General features: G+C 48.1%; 1 protein-coding gene across 3 annotated transcripts in view; it reads right to left on the minus strand.

The window, feature by feature from the left end:
* The window catches only part of LOC125461993 (hyaluronan-binding protein 2-like), a 40,147-nt gene that overhangs the window by 14,901 nt on the left and 2,044 nt on the right, over nucleotides 1–23,202 (minus strand). The window contains exons 2-3 of one of the 3 annotated variants that reach the window (XR_009446953.1): nucleotides 21,875–21,897; nucleotides 453–560 (exon numbers count right to left, since the gene is read on the minus strand). Coding sequence is in view for 1 of the 3 variants with exons in the window: in XM_048551450.1 (XP_048407407.1) it covers nucleotides 453–560; nucleotides 14,779–14,812 (142 nt within the window). In the remaining 2 variants the exon portion in view is untranslated. Of the gene's footprint in view, nucleotides 1–452; nucleotides 561–14,778; nucleotides 14,838–21,874; nucleotides 21,898–23,202 lie in introns of those variants that run through there. The other 2 variants (XM_048551450.1, XR_007249581.2) reach the window with 2 other exon arrangements.

Raw genomic sequence — 23,202 nt, forward strand, 5'->3', positions numbered from 1 at the left:
TACAAATGTAACTTGCACCCTTGTTGCTCTCATGCAATAAGCTAGGTTTTGCTTATGGCAGCAGCCTGCTCTCTTTAGGCTATGACGTGGATGTCCTCTGCCACACTAGATCAAGCATATGCTGCCGACCCTACACTGGCAGCAAATCTACCAGATGATCTTATACCATGATAAGACATAGTGAGAATTCATCTTTCCAAAGTAACTGGCCTCTAAAAAAATAGGTCAGCATGCAACGTCAATTTAATTCTTCAGTCTTCATTCCTCACATGACGTGTATTTAGCAACTGTTAAAATTGATGAAAAATAAAAATGTTCTATTGAGTAAAGCTGTTAAGATGATTTATTCGTCCAATTGTAAGGTTCAAAAATTGTAATTGGCACATTTGAATGGCATAAACAAAGAGCATATTTTGCTGTGCTAAAACTAAAGATGGGAAAATGTTTGTTACCTAGTTCACAATTGGTTCCAGAATACAGTTGAAGGCAATGGCATTCGTAGCCATTTGCTGTTAGTTCACAGGTTCCATGATTTGTGCAACAATTTGGATTGCAATTATCTGAAAGGATCAAAAAGCAATTATTTTAATGTTTTATCCTGAAATATGTTGCAAGATTAAGTTAATAAATATATCATTTTGACATTTTAGGATTCCTCTATACCATCCTAATAATTATTCCTCTGAATGGATATTTAGTGCTTTTGTTCCAAATCAATATCATTTGGTATACAATACAATTGCAGAATTATATATTTATGTGATTTATATTTATTTCACTGCCAATAATTGTGGAAAGGTGCATTGGCTCGGAAGTTAAACAGAATTTCAATTACTTTAGTATGCCATCCATCCTTTCCATGTTACTTGCAAAATCTGTTTCCTATTTCTGTTACTGCATGACTGCTACATTTGCATGTTCTGGATGTGAGTTTGCTCGCTGAGCTGGAAGGTTAGTTTTCAGACATTGTCACTTTATTTTATTTGAAAAAAATATACTTTATTCATAAGATGTACAAAAAATAAAGCATATTTATACACCTACCCAGTCATGCAAGCTGCTCCGGGTTACCCAGGGAGTACGTACACCAACGAAAGGAAAAAAACAAAGAAGAAAAAAAAACAAACCAAAGAAAACACCCCGGCAGTCGTCACCCCGCACAGTCCCAGTTGGCCCCCTGACCAGTTGGGGAAGGCGCTGGCTGGGCCCAGTTACCAGATAGGGCCCTTTTTTCTATTCTGGACGAGGGGTTTCATACCGTGGTCTTTCCCCACCGCGCCTTGGCGGCGGCTGCCCCAAGCTTTAGCGCGCATTCAGCACGTAGTCCTGGGCCTTGGAGTGCGCCAGTCTGCAACACTCGGTCGGGGTCAGTTCTTTCAGCTGGCAGACCAGCAAGTTGCGGGCAGACCAAAGAGCGTCTTTCACCGCATTGATGGTCCTCCAGGCACAGTTTATGTTGGTCTCGGGGTGCGTCCCGGGAAACAGCCCATAGAGCACGGAGTCCCGCGTCACGGAGCTACTCGGGACGAACCTCGACAAATACCACTGCATCCCCCTCCAGACCTCCTGCGCATAGGCACACTCCAGAAGGAGGTGTTCGGCAGTCTCATCCCCCCCGCAGCCACCTTGAGGGCAGCGTGCAGTGGCGCAGAGATTCCGGGCATGCATAAAGGATCTCACTGGCAGATCCCCTCTCACCGCCAGCCAAGCAATGTCCTTGTGCTTGTTTGAAAGTTCTGGCGATGAGGCATTCTGCCAAACGACTTTGGCAGTCTGCGTGGGGAACCACACGACGGGATCCACCCTCTCCTTTTCCCGAAGGGTCTCGAGGATACTACGCACTGATCACTGCCTGACGGCCTTGTGGTCAAAAGGTGTTTCCTTTCAAAAATTTCTCCACGAAGGACAGGTGGTACAGGACGGTCCAACTACTCGGAGCGTTCCGCGGCAACGAGGCCAGGCCCATCCTTCGCAACACCGGGGACAGGTAGAACCTCAGTAAGTAGTGACACTTGGTGTTTGCGTACTGAGGATCTACGCACAGCTTGATGCAGCCGCACACAAAGGTAGCTGTCAGGCCGAAGGTGGCGTTCGGTACGCCCTTTCCCCCATTTTCCAGGTCTTTGTACATGGTGTCCCTGCGGATCCGGTCCATCCTTGACCCCCAAATGAAGTGGAAGATAACCCGGGTGACCGCAGCAGCGCAGGTTCAGGGAATAGGCCAGGCCTGTGCCACATACAACAGTACCGAAAGCCCCTCGCACCTGACAACCAGGTTCTTACCCGCGATGGAAGGGGGCCGGAGCGTCCACCTGCCCAGCTTCAGCTTCAGTTTGGTGATACACTCCTCCAAAATCTTAGTGCACGCCCCAGCTCCACCGAACCAAACACCCAGCACCTTCAGGTAGTCTGTCCTGATGGTGAAGGGGATGAAGGAGCGGTCATCCCAGATTCTGAAAAACATGACCTCACTCTTACCCCTATTGACTTTGGCACCCGAGTTCGGTTCAAACTGGCCGCAGATGTCCAATAGTCTACACACCGACCGACGATCGGTGCAGAAGACGGCAACATCGTCCATGTACAGGGAGGTCTTGACCTGAAGGCCTCCGCTGCCTGGGATAGTCGCGCCCTTCAGGCTCACGTCCTTCCTGATGGAGGCGGCGAAGGGCTCCACACAGCACACGAACAAGGCAGGAGAGAGCGGGCAGCCCTGCCTGACTCCAGATCTAACAGGAAAACTGTCCGATTCCCACCCGTTGATCGAGACTGCGCAAACGATTTTGGTGTAGAGCAGCTGGATCCAACTGCGGATGTCGTCCCCGAACCCCAATTTGGGGAGGACGTCCCTCATGTAAGCATGAGAGACCCTGTCAAAGGCCTTCTCCTGGTCCATGCTGATGAGGCAGGTGTCCACCCGCCTGTCCTGCACGTAGGCGATCGTATTCCTGATGAGCGCGAGGCTCTCAGCGATCTTCCTGCCCAGCACAGCACAGGTTTGGTCAGGGTGAATCACTGACTCCAGGACAGACCTGACCCAGTTGGCTATGACCTTGGCCAGGATTTTGTAGTCCACGTTCAATAGTGAAATGGGACGCCAATTCTTAATTTCTTCCCTCTCCCCCTTCTTCTTGTAAATGAGGGTGGTGATGTCCTTCCTCATGGACTTGCACATTTCCCCTGCCTGAAGCGCACTATCGTACACCTCCAGCAGGTCCTGGCTGACCAGGTCCCACAGAGCGGAATACAGCTCGACCGGTAAGCCTTCGCTCCCGGGAGTCCTATTCCTCTCCAAGGACTTGAGGGCTCTGGTCAACTCATCCAGGGATATCGGCCGGTCCAGCCACTCCCTCATGCCGTCGTCTAAGACCTCCGTGATAGACGACGGGAACGACTCGGAGGCCGTGCTGTCCGTGGGCTTCATGTCGTACAGTCCGGCATAGAAGGATCTGCTGATCCTCAAAATGTCGGGCCGAGACGACATCACCGAGCCGTTGTCCTCCTTCAGCCGGCTAAGCACAGAGCTCTCTTTGTGCACCTTCTGAAAGAAGAAACGTGAGCACGTCTCGTCCTGCTCCACGGAGCGGACCCTGGACCAGAAGATTATCCTGGAGGCCTCTGCGGCAAAGAGCGAGACTTGCAGGCCCCTCACCTCATGGAGGTCCTCCGTGACATCGACCCCCATCAACTGCAGAAGGAGCAGGTTCTGCACCCTTTTCTGGAGTCGCAACAGCTTTCCCCGCCTCTCTCTCGCCTTCTGAACACCCTTGAGGACAAAGAACCTCTTGATGTTCTCCTTCACCGTCTCCCACCAGTCGCCCGGAGACTCAAAGAGGCGTTTCACGGTTCTCCAACTGGCGTACTCCCTCTTAAGCTCCTCGACGTTCTCTGGGGTCAACAGAGTCGTGTTGAGCTTCCACGTCTCCTTGCCAGCCGACTGGTCGTCCTGTAAGTGACAGTCGGCCAGCAGGAGGCAGTGGTCAGAGAAGAACACCGGCTCGACGCCGGTGGATCTGACCGAGAACGCCCGTGACACAAACAGGGAGTCTATCCTTGAGCGAATAGACCCATCTGGCCGCGACCAGGTGTTCCTCCGCTGCACTCCGTCTGCAGGGGCGCTGAAGACGTCGAGCAGCTTGGCGTCCTTCACCGTGCCCATCGGGAATCTGGACGTGACGTCCAGTTGACTCCCCCGACCCGCTGTCCCCACGCCGGATCTTCCATCTGCATCAATGATGCAGTTGAAGTCTCCGCCTAGGATGACCGGCCTGGACATAGCCAGCAGGGATGGAAGCCGCTGCAGGACGGCCAACCGCTCACTCCGTACCACTGGGGCGTACACGTTCATCAGCATCAGGGGAGCGTTCCCATAGGTGACATCAGCCACTAGGAGGCGCCCCCCCATCACCTCCTGAACTTGAGAGATGGTGAAGTTGCGTCCCCGCAGCAGAATAGGAGCGACAGTCGTTACCCCCCGACCAGATCGGAGGCCCACAGGTCCAGGCGCCGGACCATTTCCCGTACCTGCCGAGGTGCGGTATCCCTCACTCCTGCAGAAACAGGAGGTCCGCCTTGATGGTGGTCAGGTAGGCCAACGTGGATACACATCTTGCGGTTGACTTGACGCTGCGCACATTAATGCTCGCAACTCGTACCCCCATTGTGGGCAGTGACCGCAGTACCCTCCGCAAGTCCAAGGTCCAGCCCCTCCATCTGTTCCTGCATGCCCATTGCCCGGGCTAACTGCTGGACGCTCTCCGGGCTCAGGAAACCGTCCGTGCTGCCTTCCGGGTGGCATCCCCCCGTCAGGGGTGCGGAGGCAGGAGGGTCTGGCTCCGGGTCAGGCTGGGGACGTGCTGTTTCCTCCTTCCCGCCTGGAAGTCCCGGGGGGCCCTCCAGTGCTCCAGCGGCACTTGACTGGGTGTCGGAGGGAGCCTCACGACGCCTCCCATCACCTGGAAGCGTGGTGCTGCTTTCCTTCTCCCTGGAGATCTTTAACTTCTGCTTTGGGTGGGCCCTCTCCGAATCCCCTCGTCAGAGGAGCTCTTATAGCCCCCCTGTGGCTGCCTCTTCCTGCCTGATGGTTGCGGTTCCTGGGCCTGCCGACACACCTTCCTCCTCGCTTTCCGGACTGTTGTCCACTCCCCTGGGTCGCCTGTCGCCACCTCCATCGACTCCGGGTTGTCGGAGGGTCGGGGGTGGGGGGAGCAGAGCCTGCAGGGGTGCTCTGCTGCCCTCGGGCCCGTCCTGCGGGGCCGGGCCGTCCTGTGCGGCCTGGCCCTCCTGCACATTATTGGGGTCCTTGCTGGGCCCTGGTGCCTTCCTCTCCTCCGGGGGGGGCTGGCCCCGCATTGCCCCTGCCGGCGACCTGGGCGTAGGTGGTCCCCCGCTGCAGGCATGCCCTATAGAGGTGGCCCGCTTCCCCGCAAAGGTTGCAGCTTCTCTCTCGTGGGCAATCCTTTGCAAGGTGTCCCTCCTCCCTGCAGATGGTGGCTTTGCAGTCGGCTGCCATGTGACCTGACCTACCACAAGCATGGCAGACTTTAGGTTGCCCTGCGTAGGTCAGGTAGCCCTTGCTCCCGCCGATCGTGAAGCTGGACGGTGGGGGTACGACGTTCCCGTCCGCGCCCATCCTCAGCGCCACCTTGACCTGCCTCTTACTCGTCCAGATGCCAAAGGGGTCCATGATGTCAGTTAGGTCCCCTTCCACCTTCACGTACCTTCCAAGGAAGGTCAGAACACCAACTGCTGGCACATGCGGGTTGTACATGTGTACAGTCACCATATGGCTGCTCTGCGCTGGTATCACAAACAGCGCGACAGCGTTCAATACAGAGAGGGGGCCCTCACCTCCTTTCTCCTTGAAAACCTCCAGGAAGCGCTCGCAAAGCTTGGCACTCCTGAAGGTCACGTCGTAAAAACCTCCTCTGGGGAAATCCTGCAGGCAGTAAATGTCCGCAGCAGCGAACCCACAACAGTCCAACAGGACCCTCTTCACGAAGAAGGTGCGGTCCACAGGTGCACCTTCATCCACCTTCTTTACAGAAACATGGATGGTGTTCCGGACCCCCTGACCTGGGGCACGAGCACTTGCCGCAGCCATCGTTGCAGGTTGGCTGCTCCCCTGAACCAGCGTTAGGCCAAAGCCAGTATTAAGATCCACTGGTCGCAAGGGTGCACAGCCAACCTGACATCTTCCTTTCACCTCCAACACAGCGCTCTCCTCCTCTCAGTCCACAAGAGAGTGGGTCTTTATTTTGCTCCAGATGTAAGCTGGTTCACTGAGCTTGAAGGTGTATTCCCAGACACTTTGTCACTATTCTAGGCAACATCATCAGTGAGCCTCCAACAAAGCACTGGTGTTATGTCCTGCTTTCTATTTATCTGGTTAGGTTTCCTTGGGTTGGTGATGTCATTTCCTGCGAACAGGAAATGACATCACCAACACAGGAAATGACATCACCAACCCAAGGAAACCTAACCAGATAAATAGAAAGCGGGACATAACACCAGCGCTTTGTCAGAGGCTCACTGATGATGTTACCTAGAATGGTGACAAAACATCTGGGAACAAACCGGCAAGCTCAGTGAACTAGCTTACATCTGGAACAAAATAAAGACCCACTCTCCTGTGGACCGAGAGGACGAGAGTGCTGACTTGGAGGTGAAAGGAGGACGTTGGGTTGGCTGTGCACCCTTGCGACCAGTGGATCTTAATGCTGGCTTCGGCCTAACACTGGTTCAGGGGAGCAGCCAACCTGCAACGATGGCTGCGGCAAGTGCTCGTGCCCCAGGTCAGGGGGTCCGGAACACCATCCGTGTTTCTGTAAAGAAGGTGGATGAAGGTGCACCTGTGGACCGCACCTTCTTCGTGAAGAGGGTCCTGTTGGACTGTTGTGGGTTCGCTGCTGCGGACATTTACTGCCTGCAGGATTTCCCCGGAGGATGTTTTTACGATGTGACCTTCCGGCGTGCCAAGCTTTGCGAGCGCTTCCTGAAGGTTTTCAAGGAGAAAGGAGGTGAGGGCCCCCTCTCTGTATTGACCGCTGTCCCACTGTTTGTGATGCCAGCGCAGAGGAGCCGTATGGTGACTGTACACATGTACAACCCGCATGTGCCAGCAGTTGACGTCCTGACCTTCCTTGGAAGGTACGTGAAGGTGGAAGGGGACCTAACTGACATCATGGACCCCTTTGGCATCTGGACGAGTAAGAGGCAGGTCAAGGTGACACTGAGGATGGGCGCGAACGGGAATGTCGTACACCCACCGTCCAGCTTCGCGATTGGCAGGAGCAGGGGCTACCTGACCTACGCAGGGCAACCTAAAGTCTGCCATGCCTGTGGTAGGTCAGGTCACGTGGCGGCCGACTGCAAAGCCTCCATCTGCAGGGAGGAGGGACACCTTGCAAAGGATTGCCCCCAAGAGAAAAGCTGCAACCTTTGCGGGGAAGCGGGCCACCTCTATAGGGCATGCCCGCGCCGGGGACCACCTACGCCCAGGTCGCCGGCAGGGGCAATGCGGGGCCAGCCCCTCCCCCCCCCCCCCCGGAGGAGAGGAAGGCACCAGGGCACAGCAAGGACACCACTAATGTGCAGGAGGGCCAGGCCGCACAGGACGGCCTGGCCCCGCAGGACGGGCCCGAGGGCAGCAAAGCACCCCTGCAGGCTCCGATTTCCCCCCCGACAACCCGGAGTCGATGGAGGCGGCGACAGGTGACCCACGGGAGTGGACAACAGTCCAGAAAGCGAGGAGGAAGGTGCGTCGATGGGCCCAGGAACCGCAACCATCAGGCGGGAAGATGCAGCTACAGGGGGGCTATAAGACCTCCTCTGATGAGGGGGATTCGGAGAGGGCCCACCCGAAGCAGAAGTTAAAGATCTCGAGGGGGAAGGAAAGCAGCACCCCACTTCCAGGTGACGAGAGGCGTCCTGAGGCTCCCTCCAACACCCAGTCAAGTGCCGCTGGAGCACTGGAGGGTCCCCCGGGACTTCCAGGCAGGAAGGAGGAAACAGCGCGTCCCCAGCCTGACCCGGAGCCGGACCCTCCTGCCTCCGCACCCCTGACGGGGGGATGCCACCCGGAAGGCAGCACCGTCGGTTTCCTGAGCCCCGAGAGCATCCAGCAGTTAGACCGGGCAATGGGCATGCAGGGACAGATGGAGGGGCTGGACCTTGGACTTGGGGAGGGTACTGCGGTCACTGCCCACAATTGGGGTACGGGTTGCGAGCATTAATGTGCGCAGCGTCAAGTCCACCCCAAGATGTGTGTCCACGTTGGCCTACCTGACCACCATCGAGGCGGACCTCCTGTTTCTGCAGGAGTGCGGGATACCGCACCTCGGCAGGTATGGGAAATGGTCCGGCGCCTGGACCTGTGGGCCTTCGATCTGGTCGGGGGGTAACGACTGTCGCTCCTATTCTGCTGCGGGGGCACAACTTCACCATCTCTCAAGTTCAGGAGGTGATGGGGGGGCGCCTCCTAGTGGCTGACATCACCTACAGGAATGCTCCCCTGAGGCTGATCAACGTGTCCGCCCCAGCGGTACGGAGTGAGCGGTTGGCCGTCCTGCAGCGGCTTCCACCCCTGCTGGCTACGTCCAGGCCGGTCATCCTAGGCAGAGACTTCAACTGCATCATTGATGCAGATGGAAGATCCGGCGTGGGGACAGCGGGTGGGGGGAGTTAACTGGACGTCACGTCCAGATTCCTGATGGGCACGGTGAAGGGCGCCAAGCTGCTCGACGTCTTCAACATCCCTGCAGATGGAGCGCAGCGGAGGTACACCTGGTCACGGCCAGACGGGTCTATCCGCTCAAGGATAGACTTCCTGTTTGTGTCACGGACCTTCTCGGTCAGGTCCACCGGCGTCGAGCTGGTGTTCTTCTCTGACCACTGCCTCCTGCTGGCCGACTGTCACTTACAGGACGACCAGTCTGCTGGCAAGGAGACGTGGAAGCTCAACACGACTCTGTTGACCCCAGAGAACGTCGAGGAGCTTAAGAGGGAGTACGCCGGTTGGAGAACCGTGAAACGCCTCTTTGAGTCTCCAGGCGACTGGTGGGAGACAGTGAAGGAGAACATCAAGAGGTTCTTTGTCCTCAAGGGTGTTCAGAAGGCAAGAGAGAGGCGGGGAAAGCTGTTGCGACTCCAGAAAAGGGTGCAGAACCTGCTCCTTCTGCAGTTGATAGGGGTCGATGTTACGGAGGACCTCCGCGAGGTGACGGGCCAGCAAGTCTCGCTCTTCGCCGCGGAGGCCTCCCGGATAATCTTCCGGTCCAGGGTCCGCTCCGTGGAGCAGGACGAGACGTGCTCACGTTTCTTCTTTCAGAAGGTGCACAAAGAGAGCTCTGTGCTTAGCCGGCTGAAGGAGGACAACGGCTCGGTGATGTCGTCTCGGCCCGACATTTTGAGGATCAGCAGATCCTTCTATGCCGGACTGTACGACATGAAGCCCACGGACAGCACGGCCTCCGAGTCGTTCCCGCCGTCTATCACGGAGGTCTTAGACGACGGCACGAGGGAGTGGCTGGACCAGCCGATATCCCTGGACGAGCTGACCAGAGCCCTCAAGTCCTTGGAGAGGAATCGGACTCCCAGAAGCGACGGCTTACCGGTTGAGCCATATTCCGCTCTGTGGGGCCTGGTCAGCCAGGACCTGCTGGAGGTGTACAATAGTGTGCTTCGGGCAGGGGAAATGTGCAAGTCCATGAGGAAGGGCATCATCACCCTCATTTACAAGAGGAAGGGGGAGAGGGAAGAAATTAAGAATTGGCGTCCCATTTCACTTTTGAACGTGGACTACAAAATCCTGGCCAAGGTCATAGCCAACTGGGTCAGGTCTGTCCTGGAGTCAGTGATTCACCCTGACCAAACCTGTGCTGTGCTGGGCAGGAAGATCGCTGAGAGCCTCGCGCTCATCAGGGATACCATCGCCTACGTACAGGACAGGCGGGTGGACACCTGCCTCGTCAGCCTGGACCAGGAGAAGGCCTTCGACAGGGTCTCTCATGCTTACATGAGGGACGTCCTCTCTAAATTGGGGCTCGGGGAGGGCATCCGCAATTGGATCCGGCTGCTCTACGCCAACGTCGTTACCACAGTCTCGATCAACGGGTGGGAATCAGACACTTTTACTGTTAGATCTGGAGTCAGGCAGGGCTGCCCGCTCTGTCCTGCCTTGTTCGTGTGCTGTGTGGAGCCCTTCGCCGCCTCCATCAGGAAGGATGTGAGCCTGAAGGGTGTGACTCCCCAGGCAGCGGACGCCTTCAGGTCAAGACCTCCCTGTACATGGACGATGTCGCCGTCTTCTGCACCGATCGTCGGTCGGTGAGTAGACTATTGGACATCGGCGGCCAGTTTGAACTGGCCTCGGGTACCAAAGTCAATAGGGGTAAGAGCGAGGTCATGTTCTTCGGGAACTGGGATGACCGCTACTTTATCCCCTTCACCGTCAGGACAGACTGCCTGAAGGTGCTGGGTGTTTGGTTTGGTGGAGCTGGGGCGTGCACTAAGACTTGGGAGGAGCGTATCACCAAATTGAAGCAGAAGCTGGGCAGGTGGACACTCCGGTCCCTCTTCATCGCAGGTAGGAACCTGGTTGTCAGGTGCGAGGGGCTTTCGGTACTGTTGTATGTGGCGCAGGCCTGGCCTATTCCCTGGACCTGTGCCGCCGCAGTCACCCGGGCCATCTTCCACTTCATTTGGGGGTCGCGGATGGACCGGGTCCGCAGGGACACCACGTACAAAGACCTGGAAAATGGGGGAAAGGGCGTGCCAAACGCCACCCTCGCCCTGACGGCTACCTTTGTGTGCGGCTGCATCAAGCTGTGTGTAGATCCTCAGTATGCAAACACCAAGTGTCACTACTTATTGAGGTTCTACCTGTCCCCGGTGTTGCGAAGGATGGGCTTGGCCTCGTTGCCGCGGAATGCTCCGAGTAGTTGGACCGTCCCGTACCACCTGTCCTTCGTGGAGAAATTTTTGAAAGGAAACACCTTTGACCACAAGGCCGTCAGGCAGTGGTCAGCACATAGTATCCTCGGGACCCTTTCGGGAAAAGGAGAGGGTGGATCCCGTCGTGTGGTTCCCCACGCAGACTGCCAAAGTCATTTGGCAGAATGCCTCATCGCCAGAACTTTCAAACAAGCACAAGGACATTGCTTGGCTGGCGGTGAGAGGGGCTCTGCCAGTGAGATCCTTTATGCATGCCCGGAATCTCTGCGCCACCGCACGCTGCCCTCAAGGTGGCTGCGGGGGGGACGAGACTGCCGATCACCTCCTTCTGGAGTGTGCCTATGCGCAGGAGGTCTGGAGGGGGGATGCAGTGGTATTTGTCGAGGTTCGCCCCGAGCAGCTCCGTGACGCGGGACTCCGTGCTCTATGGGCTGTTTCCGGGGACGCACACAGAGACTAACATCAACTGTGCCTGGAGGACCATCAATGCGGTGAAAGACGCTCTTTGGTCTGCCCGCAACTTGCTGGTCTGCCAGCTGAAAGAACTGACCCCGACCGAGTGTTGCAGACTGGCGCACTCCAAGGTCCAGGACTACGTGCTGAGGGACGCGCTAAAGCTTGGGGCAGCCGCCTCCAAGGCGCGGTGGGGAAAGACCACCATATGAACCCCCTCGTCCAGAATAGGAAAAAGAACCCTATCTGGTAACTGGGCCCAGCTGGCGCCTTCCCCAACTGGTCAGGGGGCCAACTGGGACTGTGCGGGGTGACGACTGCCGGGGCGGTTTCTTTGCTTTGTTTTTTTTTTCTCTGTTTTGTTTTTTTCCTTTAGTTGGTGTACGTGCCCCCGGGTAACCCGGAGTGGCTTGCATGACTTGGTAGGTGTATAAATGTTTTTTTTTGTACATTCTATGAATAAAGTATATTTTTTCAAATAAAAAAAAGTGACGAAACGTCTGAAAACTAACCTTCCAGCTCAGCGAGCAAACTCACATCCAGAACCTCAACCTGAGCTACAAATCTTCTCAAAACTCGCTAACATTTGCATGTTTTTAGTTTGACTACTGACAGTGGAAGTTACCCATCTCTGAGGTAGTGAGAATATTGGTGCGGGAGCAGTGTCAAAAAAAGGCTCTCCCAATTATACGGTGGGTTCAGAATCTTGCTGTCAGATGGAAAGAGGCTTGTTTCCTTGCATTTGCATCTCATTTTTATCTCAACTCATTGTATTAACATCACACTCCCAAGTTTCCACTCTGCAGCCAAGAAATGCAATTACACAAAAGCTCAAACAATAAAACTGAGTGGGTACCTGGCAACTTATGTTAATCAGTTCCCCACTCTGCAGAAGATTAAGAATGTCCTGATCCATCATCATAGAGCTATTTCAGCTGCTGGACTTAGATTCATAAGGACTAGGTGGTATATCATTCTGGTGGATGTCTAATGTAACAGCTACCCTTAACGTTTATGCTAACGGGTCACTTCAGAGAGCAATTGGGGATTTCTGTGTAATCTCCTAATCCTCCCCTTATTAGTGCATCCAGGATGTTACTGATACAGTTTTTACTAGAGCACAGTCCTTCATTTTCTGTCCCCTTGATGAGAACAGCTGATCAGCTCAGGCATTAGAGCTCTTCATCGATACTTGTCCCCCAAGATACACAATGCTATGAATTGTGCCCATGTTGCTTTGATAGCACCTTATAACCAGCCAGTATCTGTGAACAGGAAAAGATTTCACTCGCTTCATGTTCAACTAATTTGTGACCATCAAAGATGCATTTTGAACGTTTGCACCAGATACCCTGGGAGCTGCCAACACTTCCAGAACATTCTGACTATTTCCAAGATCCTCAGCCCATAGAAGGATGGCCGCTGTGAGACAAAGATTATCCACTTCATACGGGGCTCATGGCCCTGTGAGAAAGTCACTGATAGAAATTACACTGATGTGATGTGGTTTCCATGCTTGGACTGGTCTTAGTACAGCCCAGTCAGGACATTCTTCATCATTTCTGTATACTGTGTCCTTTGTAACTTAAGCTGACCAGGAGTGGCAGCAAGATTGAAGCTTAGCTTTGAAGACTGCATCCAGCACATTACATGTTAATGTGGAGGAGAGTGAGGTTAAAGATAATGTATAATCAAGGTGCCACACACCGGTCTGCACCCATCCTATGAACCTTATACCCACCCTATGCGAAAGAGTGAGGAATCAATGATGATATGGGGAAAACTTGCTCGTATGCATGAAATTTTGAAGGGAGTTTCCTGACATTCAAAGCTGGGGGATATTCATTGAACAGCTCACATCTCTACTAGCCCTAAACTGCTGCCCTCTGGAGAGGAAAAACTGCACAAAGTGCTCCTCAAAACAAAATGTTACAGTCTATGTGGACTCTGAATTGCTGCTCATGAAGGACAGGGTAAAAGGATCCTCCTCACAATTTTTGTCACGGTGCTTCTCATTAGAGTGCGCACAACTGATGACTCATATGTCAGATCCTTACAGATGTTTTCACAGCTAAATAACATTAAGGTCATGCAATGTAAGTGCACTGACCTCACTGTTGCTATTTCCCCAACAGTGATGTTGGGCAGGTTATGTTTAGCTGAAAGTATCAATCATACATTTCAATCACTCACATAGGTCTGAGTTAACCAAGTCGTATAGTACGAAATAATACTGCAGCAAACGTTGTCATGGTGCAACCAAAAATATATTCACAATGACTCCTGTCATCTATTTGGGCTCAGTATTTTTGCATCTTCCTCTCTGTCCTACATGTAGAGCTGCCTATACGGTTTATCAAATTATTGATGCACATTATTCTACAATTCTGCTTTTATGCTGAGAACATGTTTTTGAATAAAGTACACTACCTTTAACATTTTCCCAAAAATCTATGTTCCAAACAAAATTCACTTTCCCATAAGAAAAGATTTAATGTGTGGTTATGTTCCAGACATTTAATTTTTACCTTGAAAAACTATTGACTGCCTTGAATCTAACAGGTCTAAATAGTCTCTTTTTAACTCCTGCTAACTTATTAACTCTTTCTACTTACCCTTTGCGTGCTGCTTTTCATCTCTCTTTTGCCTATTCCTGACCCTAGCTTTCATCACCTTTCTCCCCTGACCCATCTGCTTGATGGTTTCCCACTAGTACCTTCTTCTGGTCTCCTGTTTGTGAGCACGAGGGCAAAGGCGAAGGGTGACAGTGAATGAGAGAGAGTGAGGGGGTCAGGAGTGAGAAGCAGCAGTTTGTTTTAAAGGGGGGTGGAGCATACACAGTAACTGTGCTTAAATGAAAATAGAGGCTGCACTATTTGTGACGCATCCTTAATTTACAAAACACACAAAAACATCTCATTGGAACATGTGTCGAATAGGGAAAATCTGTACACTTACTGTTACATCCTGAATGATATTAATGCTATAACTTTTTTTTTGCACAGTGCTTTTATTTTCATTGCCTTCCTTATACAAGGAACTCAAAATTTGGTGCAACTCCCCTAATTTCAACATAACAGGGATTAAAGATTATAAAATTTTAAGTGAAAATTATGCTCTGTTTCTGTAATCTTTGGTTTTTTGACCTCTCTTCAGGATAGATATTTCATTGTTGGGAGTTTTTACTCATTGCATTTTAAATCTTTAAGGATGCTGGAAAAATTAAGCTGGTGTGTTTAGAACAGGAAGAATTCCAAATATTTCATATCATCTAAGGAATTGGCAATCAAACCCCAATCTAACAAGAAACCAGTTTTAAGAGTCATTTTCAGTACTTTAAAATCGGGTTACACACAGCTATTAAGTACTCACAGTTACTTGTTTGAAACAATTGAAGAGGCGCCATTTTGACTTGGAGGTAAAAAGCCCGAATCAGGAAATTTCTTAGCAGAGTAGAGCATCTCCATGGAAACAACTACCACAAACATGATTTTTTTCTACACAGCAGTGGTAGGATGGGGGCAGGGATGTTGCCAAGGCCATATCAAGACATCCCTGTCACTTCTGGGAGCAGTTCAGTTGCAGGTGAGTGTTCAGCTGGGTTGTTGGGACAGCTTGCATCACACTCAGAATCCAGCCCACTTTTCTAAAAAGCCCTCTCGACCTCACCAGACATGACTTTGTGTCATTTCATATTTACCATGTCACCTCCATAGCCACTCACCCAACAGCTACAACACTCAGAACTCAGAAACAATGCAGAAATAAAAATAAATTGAACTTCTAATTACCCAAGAAAGTTATTAGGGTCTTCCTCGTACACACTTGATAACTCATTCATGAAACCATGCCAAAGATTTTAAACCCCTCAACAGGACAATCTATCATAAAAATAAACTTCGATTCAGTAGTCAAATCAAAGACAGATAACCCCTTAATAGCCTCTTTAAATATCAACCAAAATCTGGAACACTGGAGAAAGTCAACGGGTCTGGCAGTAACTTTGGACAGAAAACAGTATGAACGTTTTGGGTCCCTTGACTTTTCTTCAGAACTCTGATAAGATAGTTATCTGTGGAGTTTTGAAACTCAGCCAAGTGTTAATAATGGGCTCAGCTATAATAACAGTTCTTGGGAATTGTCCACAATCCATTTGGAACCATAGAAACAGGTATTTTTCTCTCTTGAGCTATATCAAATGGCCCATCAATGCACTGGAAAGTCTTTGTCTTTCTACACTGACAGCTGCAGATTGAGTTTTACATGGTCTTAAGGATGGCACTTTAAAACTTTAGATCACAATACTTAAATAGACTTCATTTTTCTCTTAAGAATGTTTACACCTATTCCATCAATTTGACGCTTCCATGCTGTGTGTTAAGACTCTTGGAAGATACAAAATGGAGTCTGTTCAAATTGAGCACTGATTTCAAATGGCTTGCTAAATTTGCATTTCGTGTTTGAGTTGTTCACACCCTATTCCTTTGAAGTGGGGTCTGCCAGAAATGGGAGTGTGACCTCTGTATATTGGACTGCCATTTGTTAAGGCCACTGGAGATGGCTCAACTACCTGAAAATCGGACTGGCCAGCTCAGCTTACCTCTTATGATAAAAAAAGTTCTAAAGGATTAATTAGATTTTAACAATTGACCACCCTAAAAAAAACTTCTCCAAAATATGTAACAAATCCCACATAATAAATCTCCACATGTCACATCATAGCACTAATGTGAGTGCAGGAACAAAGTGTGGTGCTTTATGAGGCAAATTCCAACATTTCAGAACAATTACCTGATGGTGCATCCTTCAATAACCATGACCAAGATAATGGCTTCAAAGAATGATCAAGTTAACATGCAGATGATGAATGGGAATTTTAATGTATTAGCAAGATCTAACTCTGCAACTTGCTGTGTTAATGGAAACTAAATAAAAATTAAATTTTGTAGCACAAAATCTTGGCATTGAAATCACTTACCCTCGTAGCTCTCAAATTCAGTTTCATTTATGAAACTACCATAATCAATCACTCACATTTCTGCAATCCACTCCATCACTCAAAATCTCACCATCAGTCCCATCACTTAGGTTGTAGCTGTGACAATTGTGCCCTGTTGACATCAGTTGCATGATACAGCCAGTTCAGCATGAGTTAGGTTTGTAACTTGTGACATAAAAATCAAACAACAAGGCCTGAAATTGCCTTCATGTGATGCAGTACCAGTTTGAAAGAGGCTCCAGTTGGGATTGGATTAAGAAATTTAATTAGATTTAGAAAACATATTTACAAAATTCCATGGGTTGAAGACTTGATTTCAAACTGTAATCCTAGAGTCAAGCCCAAGATGGTCTGATTTTCAGAGGGCCAGTGGGCAAGAGAGGGTTTGGGGGAACAATCTATTTCAAAAGCGCAAATTAAAGGTTTAGTGAACTCCTTTGAGGAGACTGTTAAGGGGTCAGTGTATTAAGGGGGCAAGAGTTGTAGATAATTCCTAATTAACCTATTCAGACATACCATGACACAAATGTGGGACTTCCAGGCTGGACATTCCGGCTTAGATTTAGGAATGCTATGTTGTGCCATAAGAGGCTTGGAGGAAGAGTTAGTTCAGGAAAAGCAAATGGTCTGTTGAACATTAGCACCTAGCTATCAGGTTTGATGCAGAAGCACAAAGTAAATGTTGATGTTACTGCAATTAAAATTAGAGTCCCGATGTTGGGATTGGGCGTGGGTTGATGGGGGCCGGGGAAAGTTTGGAATTATGATTATTCTCTACAACAACAACAAAGCTGAAGTAGTAATAGCATCTGGTAAGAACAGAGAGTGGCATAAAAGAGAAGGGAAGAAAAGTTGCATTGAGAGGGGAAGAAGTGGGGAAGAAATTTGTGTGTCAACATAAATTGTTTTGTAGAGTACAAGTATACAAGAGCATATTGGTTTATTTTAGTCATTGAGTGAAAGTTTGATGCAAATGTGCTGAACGGTTGCACATTAGTTTCTTGTGGTTTAATTTCCAGAGTGAAAGGGGATGTAATACCTTTATTTTCATTGTTATTTTTAACAAAATGTGTTTGCCAATAATATGGAAAAGAACATACTGTGGTTTACAATTTGTTATGCAATGCCTTAAAGGCTGTATACTGATTTCTTCCTATATTCCTTCCTCTTCACATGCCATGAATATCTCTTAAGCAAATAAAAACTTGTGAAAAATATGGCTTCTGACATATAGGACATGGAATTGCTGTAGTGGATCGGACACGATTTGGATAGATGGCATGTGGAGTGGGACAGCAATTTGAGCCTGACTCTGAATCTGCCAAGTTACTCCCCTATCTCTGCCCTCGCCTACATTTCAGCCTGGGTTCAGCAGCTGGTTAACAATGTGAGATGAAACATACACAATTTTTGAACAAAGGGCTCAACATCTGTGCCTGCATAAAAATCAGAAAGTGCTGGAGCAACTCATCAGGCCGGACAGCATTTGTAGAGGGAGATGTCACTGTGTGTTGATTTTTGTCAAATGTATACAAAATTAACTGAGACACAGGTCATATCCAAACATACTGTTAAAATAAAGACAGGAGTTTTAGAGTTTAGCAGCTGTTACTTACAAATGAAAATAAGTGATTTTCATGACCGTGCGAAATAGAAGTATAAATAGACCATTTGACCTCTCAAACCTGCTCTGCCATTCAATATGGGTGTAACTGATTCATTTTTGTTTTGACTTCCATATTTCCATCTACCTCCAATAACCTTTGAATCCCCTGCCTAACAAGAACTTGCCCAGCTCTGTTTTAAAAATATTAAATGACACCACGTCCAACATCCTCCCAGGCAGACAGGTCCACAGCTGCGCTGATGCTGACAGAAAAGAAATATCCTTATCTCCGTACTGAAAGGGTGACCCCTAATTCTAAAACACTGCTCTCATGTTCTGGACTGACCAGCAAGAGGTAACCTCCTTGTTGGGCCCATATGTCAAAACCATTTCAGATCCCCTGATGAAAATCCTGAAGTGATAAACTAATGCTGAAATGTTCTGATTGATCAGAACTTTCAGTAATACATCGAAATTTTTGTTGAATGTAGCGAGCAATGACATAGGGACAAATGCAGCCTGGTAGATGCAGAAAGTAAGTGAATTCACGATGGAGTGTAATTTATTGTTGAATATATTTAGATATCATGTACATCTTGGGGGATGTCAGTCTCATAGGGAATGTGGCAGAATAGAGGAATTGTGGACATTTAAGTGCTTCTACAAAATCGAAAGTCATGAAATTGAGATAAAGAAAACAAGCTAGTGATTATCTGAAGTGCTGTAACCCCATGGCACCCCTTTTAACTGAAAATAATGGCTCTTTGTCCTCTATTGAACACAAATGAATGAGTAAAAAAGGGATTTTCTTTCCTGCTTTGTTATGGGCATGCTGCAGTTTGACAGAGAGCTGAGAGGTTAAAGGGACAATTTTCTTATGCTCAAAATGTGAGTGAAGGATACTTATAAATGCTGCAGTGAGACATAAAGAAGCCTGGAAAATATGGAATGGAGGCAAGTCACCAAATCGACAGAGCTGAAAAGGAAAATTGGTGAGCTATGTCAACCTCTCACAAATAGGTCAACATTGTGATTTTATAGATATTCATAATATTCATTCTTATGTATTTACAATATGACAAATTCTATTCTTAAGGATGTGGTTATGGTGGGCCAGAAACCAGATTGGCTGCTAGCATTAGAATCATTTGTTGATTTCAACACCTGGTTTTGGGTTAATAATTTTAAAAAGCAAATTTATCATTTTCCTTCTTAGATTACTGTGGGTTCCATTATTGTTAAACAGTAGAATATCTATTTGAAAGAATATCATAAAGTCTGTGTGAAGCCCTGTAGAAAGTTGGTTTACCCTAGAGGCCTGGTTAGATCATAGAATCCCTAGAGTGTGGAAGCAGGCCATTCAGCCTAACACCACCACCCACTCTCCGAAGGGCATCCCACCCAGGCCCATTCCTTAACCCCTGCATTTCCTATGTCTAACACACCTAACCTAACCATCCCTGGGCACTACAGCTTGGCCAAACCACCTACCTGCACATCTTTGGACTGTGGGAGGAAACCCACACAGATGCAGGGAGAATATGCAAAATCCACACAGTTACATGAGGCTGGAATCAAACCCAGGTCCCAGGTGCTGAGGCAGTAGTGCTAACCACTGAGCCACTATGTCGCTGTTACTCCTGGGAAATTCCATTTTCTACATGGCCTGACAGGCGCTCATTAAAGGGATCAAACCTACCAGCAAAACTGAAGTTTCCAGTTGAGAGATATCAGACAGTTGAAAATCCTTACCACCACCTCCTTCATGAGAAACACAATTTAATGACCCCACAAGAATGAACTAACCTGTATCACACAGGTTACATTTAAGAATGGGTCTTGAGTGCAGGTTCCCTGAATGTGATAAGCAATATGCTACAAGCTTTCTAGATGAAAACTCTTCATATTGAATTTTTTTATGCCAATCAGGAGTACTTTACCAACTATTTCTTCAGAAAGTGCATTCTCCCTTACTTAATACCAAAGATAAAAATCCATCTGCAATAACTTAAAAATCCTGCAGTCCTCTATAGTCGTTATGGGATTGATTGCCCTGGGCTTTGATCCGAGGCAATGACTGACACTCTGGATCAGGCAAATAAGAGAATTTACTAATCCCTGGCTGGATGACCTTGGGCCAGGATAATGCATTTAGCACCATCTGATATTGTTATCATTCATAAGCCAGTATATATCGTTGCACTTGATGTACCAGAAACCTTATATCACCTCCATCCTGTTAAAACATAAGATGCTAAAACACTAGCACGTCATCAACTTCCCTTTCTTTAGCTCACTAATATATGTTGAAAAAAACATGTCGTTTTAGTTTCAGCAATCAATCATGTAAGAGGTGTGTTTCATGAAGGAAAAGGCTTGTTCTTTTTTAGTAAAACCACATAAATACGGAAAGGCACATTGGGTCTCAGGAATGTGGCATCTTTTAAACATGTTTGAATTTAAGACTTTACGGACAGCCAGATTGGAAACATTATTGTACGCTGATAGTGATGACTTAATAAGCAATTATGAGGCACTAAAATCTGAAAATGGACCGGTATATCAAATCCAAAACTCCCTGAGGAATGCCAGTGGCAAGGCACTTCACACTGACAAAGAGTCAGTCTTGGATCACTGTTCAGAGCACTTTGCAATCCTCTTCAATGCCAAGTACTCAGTGCCTGATACTGCCATCAACCACATTCAATAGCAGACTATCAGAAATGAATTGGATGCGAGCTCAACTTGAGGAGAAACTGTCACTGCCATCTATCAGATGAAGAGCAGCAAAACCTCAGGATTCTCCCTGAAGAATGATGGTGCTACCCTATATACCCAGTTCCAAAAGGTTTTCATAGCCTTCTGAAAACAGGGCAGATTCACACAGGGGCTTACTGATGCTTTCATCTTGACCTTGTACAAAAACAAAGGAGATTGCTCTGACACCGTGGGATCATGCTCCTTTCTATTGTTAGGAAGATCCTGATTGGAATTCTTCTGAACAAGTTTGTTCTTACCATGGCATAAGAAAACCTCCCAGAGGGCCAGTGAGACTTCAGAGCAAACTGAACCATCATGGGCATGGTATTTCGCTCAGACAGATACAAGAAAGGTGTTGTGAAGAAATCAAGACACTTTCATGGATCTCACCATGGCATTCAATACTGTGAGCAGCAATTGGGATGGAAAATCCTTCAAAAACTTGATGCCCATTCAGGTTCCTGGCACTGAGTCATTGTTATTTATCACCAACATGTAAATTTTCTAACGAGCTTCCTGTACCTCCAAAGCAACCACAAGATCCACTGCCAGGTCCAGATCAGAAAGGTTGAAGTTCTGGAAACAGCCAACATCCCCTGCATCGAGGTCATCCTCCTACAAAGCTAATTGTGTAGGGCAGGGTCACAGTACTCAAATGGATAACTGTCTACTGCCCAAGATCATGTTGCACAGACAGCTGATCACTGGTAAATAAAACAGAAGAGGCCCACAAAAAACATTTCAAGGACTCCCTGGCAAAGTCCTTCTCTGTATGCCACACTGACTATCACCATTGGAAGTGCAGGCTAGAGATCACGGTGCCAGAAGATGCTTCATTAGGATTTGTACAGATTGAACAAAAAAAAACAGAATGGTAGAGAAAAGGAGGATAGATTCAATTGTCTCTAGCAAATGGTACACTTCCACTTACGTGTGCTGTGGGAGAATTATTTGGTCATAGATTGACCTGACAAACTGAAGGCGCTGAAGAAGGGTCATTGGACACAAAACATTTACTCTGCTTTCTCTCTACAGATACTGCCAAACCTGCTGAGTTTCTCTAGCAATTTCTGTTTTTGTTTCAGAAAAATAATAATACTTACCAATTGATGAGTCTGAAAAGGCTCTTTGTATGAAAGAAAAAGAAAAATATTAAATATTATAGTAATATCTTCATCTTTGGGCTTCTCTTATCTGACTTGGAATCTTTGCAATGCTAACTGATCACTGTTCTCCTCCTCACTTGTTAATCTTCCCATCCCATTTCATTTGAATTTTTCATTACTGCATCTTTTCATCAGGTCTTAGGCTTTCCTCTTCTCTTCTGCTCTACTAATGCTGATTTAATGTTAGATAACATGGTGTGAAGCTAGATGACCACAGCAGGCCAAGCAGCATCAGAGGAGCAGGAAAGAAGATTCTCGACCCGAAACGTCAACTTTCCTGCTCCTCTGATGCTGCTTGGCCTGCTGTATTCATCCAGCTTCACACTGTGTCATCTCAGATTCTCCAGCATCAGCAGTTCCTACTATCTCTTGAATTAATGTTACTTCATTTTACTTTCCCACACCAACAACGGCAGCAAATTTTAAACATAAATAATTTGAATTATGTGTTATTTCAGATGAATGTGCAAGATTCTTTTGCACAAATTATTTATGAACCTTCTATCGATTTAATTTCTTCTATACCCCTGATTTTCAAAGTATGACGAGTGAAGGGATGAGTGCAAATAAAATGATGTTTGGTCCACGTAGACACACAGTTTCAGTATGCATCTGAATTTGACTAGTTTTGATAAGACAGCTATCCATTTACCACACTGAAAATATTTTTAAAGTATGAAATAAAATTTAGTATGCAGTTGAAGACTGGAGGACATTATAAGTTTTGAAACATGTTCGGTTAAATGATTAACTGAGCTAATTTCTTACCAAGATTGTGAAACCTCTATAACAATTACAAAACTTACTTCATCTTTTAACGCAGTTGAAGACTACAAGCTTATGAAGAATACTTTCTAATCAGTCCTATGAGCTGCTTCACCATACTGTTGGAATAAAGTCGTGGCTGTACCTTAACTCTAAGTACTCACCTTTTAATTACATCACTTAATATTCTCACCTAATCAGAAGTGTCAAAGATGAAACTGTGACAGTCTGCCTCCACTGATACTGAACACAGTCAGCGACAACTTTAGAGACAGGGTAGAGAGTCTCTATCAAGGATGTTTCTGCTTCAGACATTGCTGCTGCCCAGAAAGTGGTGCTCTCCCTTAACCATCAACTGGGTTTTTTTGGAGGTTGGACTAGGCTCTATTTTCCTCTCTCCCAGCCATGGTATTGCTGCCCCATGGTGAATGTCCCAGTGTAGTAACTGTAGGCATTAGGTTGTAGGCAATAAGTTAGCAGTAGATTGACATTGGAAGGCA

The sequence above is a fragment of the Stegostoma tigrinum genome, chromosome 20 (genome assembly GCF_030684315.1).
Source record: "Stegostoma tigrinum isolate sSteTig4 chromosome 20, sSteTig4.hap1, whole genome shotgun sequence".
NCBI classification, from domain to species: domain Eukaryota; kingdom Metazoa; phylum Chordata; class Chondrichthyes; order Orectolobiformes; family Stegostomatidae; genus Stegostoma; species Stegostoma tigrinum.